At 36.0% G+C, this 13,995-nt stretch overlaps 1 protein-coding gene and 1 pseudogene across 1 annotated transcript; both read right to left on the bottom strand.

Annotated features, from left to right (window-relative positions):
* Nucleotides 1-4,016: 4,016 nt before the first annotated feature.
* LOC147498224 (acid phosphatase 1-like) lies at nucleotides 4,017-7,345 on the bottom strand (annotated as a pseudogene).
* A 261-nt stretch (nucleotides 7,346-7,606) lies between these two features.
* Nucleotides 7,607-9,813, bottom strand: LOC147498223 (uncharacterized). The gene is made up of 3 exons (XM_086563182.1): nucleotides 9,159-9,813; nucleotides 8,014-8,063; nucleotides 7,607-7,678 (listed from the first exon to the last, which is right to left on the bottom strand). Exons 1-3 carry the CDS (start codon nucleotides 9,811-9,813, stop codon nucleotides 7,607-7,609), a joined length of 777 nt encoding a protein of 258 aa, XP_086419308.1.
* Between the last annotated feature and the right edge of the window lie 4,182 nt (nucleotides 9,814-13,995).

Raw genomic sequence — 13,995 nt, 5'->3', positions numbered from 1 at the left:
TTGTTCTTCATTTGATTAGATCAATAAAGTAGTATTCTTTATCCATTTCGATTTTGTCAATTCCAATTCTAGATCTAATTTCAATTCATGTCCTTAGTTCAATTTAGTCATTAAATTAGATTTCATTATTGTTTAATTAAATAAATTTCAATGCTTTATATTATGTTTAGTTTTAATATAAATGGAAATGATTATGAATGATTCAAGGCTAAACCTCCATTAGAGGGGGTTGTGAAGCCTTGATGAAAGCTTGAGTCCGATTATCGTAGAGTCGTCGTATTTTCTATTCCACTCTAGAAATGATTAGTTCACCATGAGAATGGGTTTAATTGTTCACATGCTAGTTATGAATTGGTAGAAATGCCATGTATAATTAGGGATTAGGAATAACCAATTGTTCTGCGAAGCAGTTCAATTCGGATTACGACGATTCGTCGTTAGTGGATTAAGTTGAGTTAAGGTGGAATCAATCCCCCTCTAACTCCTTATCATAGAATCAACGTAGCATTCCCTTAGTTGACTGATAACCGACTAGTTGCATCTTGTGGGTAGTTGCATCGTAGTCTAATTCCCCTTCGTAAAACTCTCATAGACTTAAAAACGACTAGTTAGATTAGAAAACATCCATGCTAGAGCACTAGGAGTGGAACGAACTTAATCTACTCCACTATATCTCATAGGATTGAGAGTAGAAAGATTTGATAAACTAAGAGCATCATTAAGTTTAGTTTACTTACGTTTTGGTTTCATCGTTTATTTCGTAGGTAAACTATTCATTTTACGTTTATCACTTGCCAATGGTTCTCATGCACCCAAATGGATAATAGTATAAAAATTACATAATCCTAAAATTACAAAATATTTAAATTCTAACGAAAGTCAAGTTTCTGAAAATGTTGAAATTAAGAGCCTAAATATTAAGGAACAAAACCAAAAATAAATCGCCAAAGGCCACATCATAGGAAATTGGGAAGACAGACTGACAGAGATAATGCATGGTAAAGTTTAATGCCAACATTGCCCACTACTATTAGCGTATATTATATGTGAATTCATACCTCGTTATATACATTGTAGCCTTGTAAGCCTTCATCTTCATATATTGAGAAGATATGGACAAATCCAAAACTTGTTCAAATAGTAAAAAGTTTATTTCTTGATGTTCAAATAGTACAAACTGAGAGCGCCCACACACACATAAAAAGAAGAATAATAAAAAGTAAAAGAGAGCCATAGTTTAGTTAAAACATTTCAAGAAATAACTTTTATAATGGGTGAAACGTTTATGTTTCAATAACCATAAAGCAAAAGGAAAGAAAGAAAAGAAAAAAATATTAGAACACAATGTACATATGCCTCACCTTCAATGTCACGATTGAATTTCCATCTTTGTCACCTCCCATCGTAGACCCAACCTGATAGTATGCAAGTGAATGGAAGTGGACTTCCAATATGCTACATAACCAAACACAATTAGATCCAAGAGTATAGGAGGACACATTGGTTTTAAAGAATAATAAGAGGACATCTTGTCATATATACAAAGGAAAATAGACTTACAAACGTCTACTACCCAATTGTGAAACCTTGTTGAACATCTAACATTATGGCCTGGTATGGAGTTGGAAAGCAGCTTCTTCTTGCCTGATTACAATTTGCACATAACCACCATTAAAGGAGAAAACACAGAAGAAGGTTCTGACCATTTTTAAAAAAAAAAAAATGACCACTACTTCCAAATGCAAAGAACACTAATGTATTAAGAAAATTACACTTCTTAGAGCATCTTTAGGAGAGAAACCAAGAAAACACCAAATATTTGAACCAAACCAAAAACCCAACCAAAAGAACATAACAAATAGTTGAAGAGCATCAAATGACGACATTTGGATAAACCCGATAAACCACTATAGCCCATGCAGCTTTCACAAAACCGTACCACAAAAGCCCAAGCCCACACGGTTTTCCAGAAATCGCGCGATGTGTTGCACATCAACTTTCTTCTTTCTTCTCTTTTGAAATCTCTAGCGTGGTTTTTGGAAAACCGCGTGATTGAAGCCCACACTCTAGCCAAAGCCTATGCGGTGTTCAAAAAACCGTTCGTTTTTTCCAAAACCGCGAGAGAGATTTGATACAGCACCAAAGCAAACACCAAATTTTGGCCGATTTGGTGTTTACTTTGATATTTTTTTGGTGTTTTTATCAACATGTGTCTCTCCTGAAGATGAAAAAGCACCAAATTATTAAAAATTTGGTGTTTGATGCTAGGATAGTGTCTCACATAAAGATGCTCTTAGCAAACCTTATCGACATTTAAGAAAGTATGTCAACTTCCATTCAAAGTTTGGATTCACATACATTTCCTACCACAACTACCAGCTTGTTCAACATGAATGGAGGGTGGGATTTGCTATGGGAGTGTTGCACATGCTTGAAAAGTTTTGAATTTAGATTAAACCTTTAAAGTACGTATATTTTTCTTACATAAGGTAGTCCTTACAATCTTCTCAATCAAAACTGCAACCAATAAAAGTACAAACTAATTTTTATAAAATAATGTTCTTTATAATGTACAATGAAATATATTAAAGGATCAACAGCTACAAAATTAGTGTCTTCACCATTTTATAAAGGTTCCTACTTTCCAGGTTCCACTTCTCTCATTGTTGGTAGGAACTCTACATCCTTCAAAATCTCACAAATAAAGTTGTTGCAGTGCATTACAAAAAAAAACAATGATAAAACAAACAAAAAATTGTTTTATCACCACCCCAATCTCATTGTAAACACTATCATTATCACCATTACCAAAATCAAGTCACTTTTGTTCCAGCTTGAAGCAAACTTGTTCAAGCTCTTTTATCCCAGTATAAGAAAAATTACATCAAAAACAATATTAAAGGACTATGCAAGATTAAGACCATGAGTTAGATATAATATCAACATTGTTAAACATCTACTCAGTCATACAAACCATTTAGTTATATTTTCTTATTATTAAGAGAAATCTAACACAGATAGCAACCATAAAACTAAATAACTCAAAGTATATTCATCATTCAAAAAGGAAACACACTTATTTGGTGAAGCTTCTGGTTCATGCAATCTAAAGAAATGATGACCGTAACTAACATTCGCTACTACCCAGGGTTCTCATTAATAATACTTATGTGACAAATTAACTGTAAACTACATTTGTTGGCACCAGCTAGTTTAAGCAGGAAAGTATAACTCTAGGCTAAAAACATTTCCGTTCATGTTTAATTATGGAACGACAAACTCTAGCCCAATCAATTTATTAAAAGTTGATTTAGAGTATTGCTCTAATGTATAACTTGAAAACAATGACTGACGATAATATGCACTGAAACTGAACGCTTAAGTTTATAAATATGCTTCAAGAATATACAAAAATATAGCAATCTACAAAGAAAATATGAAGTATTCAACATATTCAAACGCCATTTTCGGTCGATGCACTAATATGAAAAGCTCCATAAACACCATTAGAAAAACTAAGAATATGTTCTAATCTTTAGAGGCATTTCATCAAACATTTGGGGTTTTTTCTTTAGTTACAAATGGTGGATCGGACAAGGTAGGAATTTTGTTTTGCAAACCTTGTCCGATCCACCATCTCCTCCTCCCCCACTACTGTATCCTTAGAAGTCTAGTAAAGACCTGAACCCGCTGACGGAAGTGATAGATTATCCACTGGTGGGTGAGCGAAGAAAGAGATGAATGAGATGGGTGGCTGCTTTATCCGACCAGAAATAGGTGATTTTAGAACAACAAGTGACTTCTTTCCTCTTTGGCTATTTGTTAATACATATATCCGATCAGTTGGTTCCCTGCTGACTGGACTAAAAAAAGTTTATTCAACAATAGGGGTTTGAATCCTCTATAAATTCTGAGTATGTTTTACGATTGTGACTGAACGTGACTCGAGGAACTGGCAAAATGGCATTGCCCAAAAATCCAAGAACTGCGAGGATTCTCTTGACATTACATTATTATCATGCAATGTAGTACATAGGATTTGGAAGTTTGAAAGACCGAGTAGCTGTTGGTGAACCAAACAAATCACTCCACTGATCTCTAGAGTTTTCATGAATTCTATAGCCTTCGTTTTCCAGCTCCTTTCTCTTTTCCGATTTATATACCTCAACTATTTTCCTGTGATCCGAAGGGTCCCTACGTCGCACATTATAATTTTAATTAAACATTATTGATCCTCATAAAAAACATGAGAAAGAATAGAAACCATACCGTAATATAAGCCTCTCATAGCCATTGTACCTTGCTATTAGAAGATTTTTTATAGTGGAACTCCTTTGGTGTTCATCTCGTCCTGTCAATAGAATTATAGTAAATCCTAGGCGTCGGAGCTCATTGTACAACCTTAGACTTGCTGGAATTGCAAGACACGCTATCAAATCCACCCACTAATTGAATGCAATGTCATTGAAAATCTTGGTCCTATACATAACGCAAAACCATCAATACAAGAATATGCATATAACATAATACGATAACTACATTAAAACTTAATTAATTAGTAATGGCATACCCGAATCCATGTTTAGTATAATACGACAAGTTCGAAAGCAAAGTCTCGTCAATATCAAAAATCCAAACATCCTTTCCATCACCACGAATCTCAACAGTCTTTGCAAACTCTAACGAATCGTCAACAACTAATCCAAAATTAGAAACACACTGATCCCCAGTAACATAATTTTTCACAAGTTCAAGACACTTTTATGGAACTTGTTTCCATGACCCAGTGTCATTAGTTTCAACACTAAACCTCCATCATCTTTTGCGACTTTCCGATTAGCTGAGATGATAATTGATTGTGGTATTACGCCGTGTCATGGGCAAATATTGTTAATCCAATATTCCAGCCCGAATATCGTAAATAACTAGAGATATTGACAAAATCATCGACATCTTGCGTATAAGTTCATGTGTTACAGGAACAAGCGGGAAGAAGGAAGGAGAAGAATGGGAATGGACACGTGTCAGGATAGGATTGGACTTCACTATAGCTGAAGGACTATATAAAGTGATGATCAGGAGAAAGAATATTCATTTGATTCATTCTAGAAAAACTTGTAAAACCAGAGCAACAGAGATAAAGTTTGAGAGACTTTGTAACCGCCATTATTGATGAATACAAAAGCTTAAGTTTTATTTCTTTTTGATTCTCAATTCAATCCAAACCATTTCAATCCATAACTGATATTAAAAGAAGAACTTGATCACTATATTGGCGCCATCCGTGATTCAAAGACAAGAAAAGCTATTTTTTTTCTTTTTCTTTGAAGATCGAATCCATTAGTAGACATTTGAGAATAAGAAGAATTGTTTGTGTTCAAGGAAATTATGTAAGATCAGTGAAGTGTTCATTTTCTTGTCAAGATGCCTCCAAAGTGTGCCACAAAGTTAAACGATGATGATTAATGAAGGAAGTACTTCTCAAGCAACATCCAAGAATGAAGAATGCAGAACAAAGTAGATTGGTGGAAGAAGTATAAGAGATACATGAAGAAGAGGTGTCTTTAAAAGCCTTGTTGAGAAAATTTGAAGAATTGGAAAAGCAGAACAAAGTTTTAATGGTTGAAAACAAAGCTGTGAGAGAAGAGAATGAGAAGCGCGCAGTAGAAGCTATGTACGAGAAAGATGGTGAGGAGCCGAGTTCAGGCACTCTAGTAGTGAGAAAGAGCCATATCGAGGAAGGGAGAAAAAGCCACCTCGAAGAGGCGCAATCAGTAGAGAAATCAACACCAAAGGTGGTGTTGTAGGAACCGTTATTTCATAATACAAATTTCTACAAACCGCTAGAACCACGCGCAGCGGAATTAATAGGTTCTCACGATTTTGGATTAGAGAACATACTTTTTAGATCCAGTTTTGATAACACTGAAAATCCAAGCTTTATGAATCCGAATCAACAATCAACCCCTTGATCTTCTGTTGTATTCCTTTAGAATAGATTAGACGTTGTGTGGGCAACGATCTACCAATCCCCTTCTTTCTCACAAAAGCTAGATCCAATTTTGGATATATCTTTCCTTGCCTCTTTTTCTAATACAGTGAATAGTGAATTTCGGCCAGAGAGAGAGTATTCTATTTATAGGCTACAATAGGGACCATGAGGTGAAATTAGGGTTGGGCCTCCTGACAGGCTTAGGCTTCCCATGTTCACCCAAAACACACGGCCCAAGTCCGTCAACAAATGGCTTATTCCAGTAAAGGCCATTGTTGCACTACCGCCCTAATCCCAAATTACGTGTCAGAGTTTATGGGCTCCATATTATATGCTCGTTGATCTCCCCGTGTTTAAGATATTGAATGTCCGTTGATTAAGTCAAGTTACTGACAACTACATTAATCAACTTCTTATGTCCTTGAGTAGTACCACTCAACCTCATTGTCATGTCGGAATAAATCCACCTGCAGGGTTTACATGATAATCTTTTTGAGCTCCTCAAGAGGACATCATCAACCCGACTTCCTGTGGGTCACAGATACCTTCTATAATCAACAGCACACCTTACATATAATGTCATTACCCAATCCATCGAGTTTGTTGATTCACAAATGAATCTCACTCATTGATGATTTAAAGCAATGTACAATGCACGTAAGTGCCCGTTATTATATCCGGATTAAGAGGAAAAACATCCATAATAACAGAGGCATTTGTTCTCTTATACAGTCAGTATAAAGAGAAACAACCTCACTTGGTCCTGTTCAATACACACAAAGTGTACTAGTGTAATCCTATAGTCAAGATAGACTAATACCAGATTATACTACAACCGTACCAATAGTTTGTCCAAATCCATCTAGGTTGTGAATGATTACTTATACTTTATAAGGTAATCGATGATATGATCTTACGTGTGTTCACACCATATCATCTACAACATAAAGTATTAGACACATGCATATAACTAATAACATATATAATATGCATAACATTTGCCCATATGATTCTCATTCAAAAAATGAAGAATTAGAGTTAATACAAAAGTAATGCTTTTAGTATATAACCCTATCAATCTCCCACTTATACTCAAAGCATTGCTTTTTAGTATACTACTAACAAATCTCCCACTTATACTTAAAGCTATGCTGCCAAGTATCTGATTCCCATCCCCTCAACATGCTGTCAAGGGGTCAATTAGTTTATCTTCTGATGCTATCTTGGTAACATAAACATCTCCTTTTTTCTAGATGGTACTTGCGCTCAATGTGTTTACTTGCTTACAAGAAGTTCCAGACCCAAAATTGATTCTTTGGCTGCCTCAGTGGCTGCCACATATTTAGCTTCCATGGTGGAGTCAGACAAGCATTTCTGCTTGACACTCCTCCATACTATGGCTCCACCTCACAAGGTAAACACACAACCTGAGGTAGACTTACTCTTGTCCCTATCTGACCCTTCAGCACCCTCCACACCGAGAAGTAGTAAGCCACGATAGTGTGGATGTTTACCATTCTTCATTCGTGGAAATACTTTTAGGAGTTCATAATAGTGTAGACTGTATACCCTAAGGGAACCAAATTATCTGCATGGTATACTAACATATAATCCTTAGTCCTTTTCAGGTACTTCAGTATATGTTTTACCGCAATCCAGTGCCCTTGTCCTAGGTTTTTCTAATATCTGCTAACCATGCCAATGGTAAAGCAGATGTCTAGCCTCGTGCATAACATGGCGTACATTAAGCTTCCTATAGCCGAAGCATAAGGAACCGCTTTCATGTGCTCTATCTCTTTTGGTGTCTTGGGACACATATCCTTTGATAGAGGAACTCCATGCCTGAAAGGCAAGAAACCTTTCTTGGAGTTTTGCATGTTAGAATGAGTCAACACAGTATCAATATAGGTAGCCTGAGATAAGCACAACATCATTTTCTTGTGATCTCTTATAATTTTGATCCTAAGGACGTGACCCGCTTCTCCCAAGTCCTTCATATCAAATAGTTTTGATAACCATACCTTTATGTCTGTCAACACTTTCACATTGTTTCCAATGAGTAAGATGTCATCTACATAAAGCACAAGAATTACCACTATGTTTCCATCAAATTTCTTGTAGAAAACAAGATGCTCTTGACCTTTTTCAATGAATCCTTCTGGTTGCTCCATATAGATGGTTTCCTCAAGACTTCCATTAAGGAAAGCTATCTTGACCTCCATTTTATAGACCCACTTGCATCTAATGGGTTTTATACCATTGGGTGGCTCTACAAGCTCCCAAATCTGATCAGAATCCATAGATTCCATCTCAGAATTCATTGCCTTTTGCCAAGATATTACATCTCTATCTTGGAGTGCTTTATTGTAGGTCCAGGGATCAGGATCTTGGTTATCAGTTGTTATGTCTAAAGACATTCCCAAACCAATCACCTATCTGGTTGTCTAACAACCCTCCCACTACTACGAAGCACCTCTTGTTCTTATACGTCATTTGTAACACGTTGTGGTTCCTATTCTTGTACAATTGGTACTGAAGTAGTTTAATGTCTCTCCTCTCAATACTTCTAAAATAATACTACTCTGGGTAAAATCTAATGCACTTGGGTGGAATAAGATTAATGATGTATAAATTGCCTTCTAATGTACCAGAACAGATAAAAAGTTTATTTTTCTTAATGACAACCTTGTCATTTAAAAGAAACAGAATATCCATCCTTAATTAACATAGAAACTGAAATCAAGTTCTTTCTAATATTAGGCACATAAAGACAATTCTTTAACACCTTAGTCTTATTTCTATCAAAAGATAAACAAACATCTCTCGCAACAGCTACTACTCTGGTAGCATCCCCAAAGATAAGACAATCTCTCCAGCACTAAGTTTTCTGGTTTCCTAGAATCTCTGCAATGAAATGCATACATGGTTAGTGGCTTCCGTATCTACACACCAGGTACTAGTAGATAACACCGCTAAACATGTTAAACGACTAGTGCATAAGATATACCTTCATTATTCTCTTTATTGAGAAGAGGACAATCTGGCTTCCAGTGTCCTGACTGCTTGCACTTGTAGCATTTGCCCTTAGAGTTTTTCACAGCTCCTTGAGGTCCCATACCCTTCTTTGCCATGTTCCTATGCTTCTGAACATTATTCTTCTTCTTACCGCCATTAGGCGTAGAAGTAGAAACCTTCTCAGTAGCATAAACCTGAACATAACTATGCTTAAAGAGACTCTCAGCTGACTGATGTTCTGTCATCAGTTCCACCAAAGAATACAACCTTTTGTTCATGTTGTAGTTAAGGCAGAACGGTTCAAACCTCTCAGGTAGTGTCATGAGAATGATATCGACCTGCATTTCCGCATCGATATCAGCTCCAAGGATCTCCAACTCATTTAGATAAGCCATCATCCTGAGTATATGATCCCTTACAGGAGTCTCTTTAGTCACAGTTGTGGTCATCAAGTTTTTCATGGCAGTTTGCCAAGTAGCCCTATTCTGGTGTCCGAAGAATTCCTTGAGATTGAGCATCATATCATAAGCCGTGGTCATGGCCTGATGCTGATGTTGCAGCATACCTGACATAGATGCTAGAATGTAACACCGTGACATCTCATCTGCCTTGTTCCACTTCTTATATGCCTCTTTCTCCTCTTCACCAGCAATATCATCAGGCTTAGGTGGGCATTCCTCATTGAGTACATATTTATACTCTTCAGCAGTCAAAACGATATCCAAGTTGCGTTTCCAGTCTATGTAATTAGGGCCAAGAAGTTTGTTTTCCTTAAGAATAGTTGCTAGTGGGTTGAAAGTAACCATTTTGAAAACCTGATAATCACATAAAATAACTATTATGTAGGGCAAAAACTTCTTGAGTTAATAACAAAAATTAATTAATTAATCAACCAATCACTTGCACCCTCCACACCGAGAAGTAGTAAGCCACGATAGTGTGGACGTTTACCATTCTATATTCGTGGAAATACTTATGGAGTTAACTTAAAAATCAATTAATTAACCCGTCAGCACCCTACACACCGAGATGTAGTAAGCCACGATAGTGTGGACGTTTACCCTATCTACATTCGTGTAGAGAGGTTATTCCTATTAGTTCTACTTCTCGTCAACTTAACAGCACATCACTCGTTAGAGTGGACACATGCCATCTAGACAAGTAAAACTAAAATGCTGGCCTTCTTTTAGTCCTACAAATAATAGTAGTGACTCCGATGGGGAGGATACCATTACTTGCATCTAAGTGTATACCATTACTTAACTTCTTAGTCCATTATTTGTAATGAATCCCTTCAAATGGAGAAGTGAATCCATACATTAATAACTTCATATAGTTGTCCTTTAGAAGTTTGTTCTAGTAATCCGTAATTAGACACATCCGATATGGAGGAAGGTACTAAAACCGACGCGCAAGTATAATTACATTACCAACAAACCAGTAATGGAGACCGTGGGATTTATACGAAACTAAATTCCCGCTCCCACCTAGTTATTTAGAACTGAGGATCTTTCTGTTTACTGGTCAGGCCTATGTCCATGTTATCTAGTATTCATATGGGCTTAGTTTTTAACAAAAATCCACAAATAAAAACATGCATATAGAGTGTCCATGTTATCTATTATTCATGTAGGCTTAGTTTTAAACAAACATCCACAAATAAAAACATGCATATAGAAAAAGCAAATATGAACAATAAAATGGAAAACAAATTCCCAACTGTTATGGCCCATATTCATTCTGCATCCTGTTCGCCGAACTTTTTTTTTTTTTTTTTTTTTTTTTTTTTTTAGAAATCGTGACCTGTTTCCTTCACTGGAAACCTCACGAAATCACTTCATAGACCCCCGAACAGCAAACAAAAATCATCTCATCTTAGAGAAAAAAAATTCTCTTTCTGCCTTGAAGGGCGCGACCCGCGCTCCAAATATACCTATATAGGGCGCGTGGCGTGCTCATACCTTCAGTGACTTCCAGGCGCATCAGCGCGCGCTCAACTTTTGCCTGTATAGGGTGCATGGCGCGCTCACTTACAATTTCTCTCTTTCTGGCGTTAAAGGCGACGACCCAGCTCGGTTGATACTGCATAAGGCATGTGTGTCGCTTCACTTCCGGCGCTTTGGTAGCGACTGCTTGTTTACGAGAAAAAACTAAGATCCAGATTTTGACCAATCCAAATCTTGATCTTTTTTATCTTTTGATCTTTATAATAGATTACATCAATGATAAAAACAATAACACTAATACATACCGTGATTTAAATTACATCCATTGATAATCAAAACTTGTAAAAACGATCAATTTTTCATAAAATAAAAAATGATCCATTTCTTTCCAGAAATCATTCTGACCCTAACAGTTGGTCTAGATGCCTGCAAAACCATGTTGATAAATGTAAAATGAATAGTTTACCTACGAAATGAATGATGAATTCAAAACGTAAGTAAACTAAAACTGATCTTTTAATCTCAATTATCAAAGCTTCTACTCTCGATGCGAATTGCACTAAGTGGAGTAGGAAGTTCGTTCCACTCCTAGTTCCCTAGCATGGATTGTTTTCTAAGTCTAAGAAATCAGTCTGAAGTCTAATGAGAGCTTTACGAAATGTTATGCTAACAAGACGCGTTAATTTAAATAACAAGATATAATAATATAATAAATAACAAGATAAAATATAAACTAAAGTTAATCTACGAAAGCTACGAAATCTGATTGTTTGAATCTAGATAAAAAATAGGGGGAATTAAATCCACCTCGAATCCAACTTAATAACCTAGTATAGATTGTCGTATCTCGATTCTTACGTTTTCCGCGGCAAGAATTTGAGTCTAATCCCTAGTGTTCATGGCATTTCTACCAAGTACTAACTAGCATGTGAGGTTAAGCCCACCCATTCTCATGGCGAAACACGACCTTCTAGAGTGGAATAGATTCTACAACGATTCTATACTAAACAACTAAGTTTTCATCAAGGCTTCATCAACCCCTCTAATGGATGTTTTAGCCTTGAGTCATCAAAACATCATTTCCCATATTATTATAACTAAACATAATATCAAGATTCGAAATCTACTTAATCTAAACTAAACAATGATTAAATTCTAATTAACAACTAAGAAATGGTAACCAACAATAATTAAAACTAGATCTATAAATTGAAATACCACAATTCAAACTTGCTAAAATAACTATTTTTTATTTATCTAATCAATCAAGAATAATGATTCAAAGACTTAATCTAAAACAAGAACTGAAAATGGAACTAAAACTTAAATTAATTAATGAAAACAGATCTAGATTTATCTATATTATTTTAGGTCTAACTAGCTACCATTAACAAAGAGCTAAGCTTTTGTTTTTATATGTTCGATCCAAAATCGTGCATGGGCTTGGAGTCATGTTTTGGGCGAGGATCGGGCCCAAAACTCAATTCTTCGATCCAAAAGGCCTCTTCAAATGCCGTTGGCTTCAGCAGACTTTTCGTCCACTTCTACTCCTCTGATTGGGTCAAGGTTGGTCCATTGGAAAGCTCTTTCCGAGCGGTCGTTTTGACATAAGGTAGGCCCAATTCAAAGGTCTGAGTCCAAAGATATGGTCTTCGGAAGTTCTGTCTTTGTCTTTGTGCACTATTTCTGCCTGCGTGGACCTTGACTTTTCATCTTTTGACCGGGCTTTACAAAGGCTTTGTCTTCTTGAATCTTGGCCTTTAATCACCGAACTCCTTAGTAACCAACCATTGCTCCTTTATCTCATCAAAGTGGCACATTCCTGCACATAATTGACTTTGAAGCTGAAATACATAAAACACACGTGTCGGTATTAACTCTTACTTATTACTCACATAATTGGTCTAAAAGTATGATGCTAAGGGGTTAAAACTACAGTTTTGGGCTCTTATCAACCACCCCAAACAGCATTTTGCTTGTCCTCAAGCAAATATGAGAAATTAGCATAAGTGACCAAAAATGGAGTTCTATCTACTCTCGTCATTGAGTCGCGATTGCATTGACCATATCAACAAGGCGCTTAAACCACTAGGAATTCCCTAGTGGACGAGTTATAACCTCGTGAGAGTTTTCGATGAAGGTACTCACAAACTTCATCTATACTACAAACGACTAAGAAATAAAACTATTGTTTTCTCATTCATGTCTCAACTATCTATACATCTCACTAGCAAATACATAAGAATAACCCAGTCAGAACCCTAAGCTAATATATGCATAATAATCAATCATCTAAAATAAACATATAACAATGAGTAATACTATGAAATGTAATAGCAGGTCCGTTTCTGAAAACTTCGAAATAAGCGTCCTTAAGTAGGTCCTCACATAAATGTCAAGACAAAACCACTCTGATTTTTCCACTCAAGTTTATTTACTCCGATTAATGCGGTGGGCACACTTTACCTTACAATCTCAATGACACACAAGGAAGCTGGAGTCGATCAAACACATCTACCACTTACTATCACACTAACCTATTCCTAACTGAGCTAGAGGTCTTTATTAGGTGTTGCGGGGATTAGGAGATGGTTTAAGAAGGAAGGAAATGGATATTCAAAAGGACAAGTCTGAGATAATAGAGTCTTCATATTATGTAACTTAGAGAAACCCTTGTTATTTTCTTTTGCTTCTATACTTTGTTTTCATCCTTAGCCATATTTTTCTTTTTCTTTTCTTTGGCTTTTGACTCCCTTTATTCTATTTTTGGAGTTTTATTTATTTTTTTTTTTTTTCTTTTCTTGGATGGAAACTTCTTTTCTTTTTATGAAGCAACTACTAATTTTTGTTTACACAGGTTTTTCTCTTTTTCTTTCTTCCTCATTCTATTCTCAGACTTATTCTAAATTGGGTAGGTTGATTTATATTTTTATTTTGTTTTGTTTTTGTAACAGGGTAAAGAAATTTTGGTTTATGAAAGGCTAAGGAAAGGCTCAGAGGGGCGACTAGTGGAAACTAATTCATAGGTTTGAATTTCTGGCT

The sequence above is a fragment of the Coptis chinensis genome, chromosome 5, assembly GCF_015680905.1.
Source record: "Coptis chinensis isolate HL-2020 chromosome 5, ASM1568090v1, whole genome shotgun sequence".
NCBI classification, from domain to species: Eukaryota; Viridiplantae; Streptophyta; class Magnoliopsida; order Ranunculales; family Ranunculaceae; genus Coptis; species Coptis chinensis.
This window is presented reverse-complemented; position numbering and strand designations above follow the sequence as displayed.

Coding starts and splice junctions, on each gene's coding strand:
- LOC147498223 (XM_086563182.1), bottom strand. CDS start 9,813: ATGGTTACTTTCAACCCACTAGCAACTATTCTTAAGGAAAACAAACTT. Junction 8,064..9,158: donor TACTTCTACGCCTAATGGCG/GTAAGAAGAAGA, acceptor TGCTTTATGTAG/ATGACATCTTACTCATTGGA. Junction 7,679..8,013: donor AAGTGTTGACAGACATAAAG/GTATGGTTATCA, acceptor CATGGTTAGCAG/ATATTAGAAAAACCTAGGAC.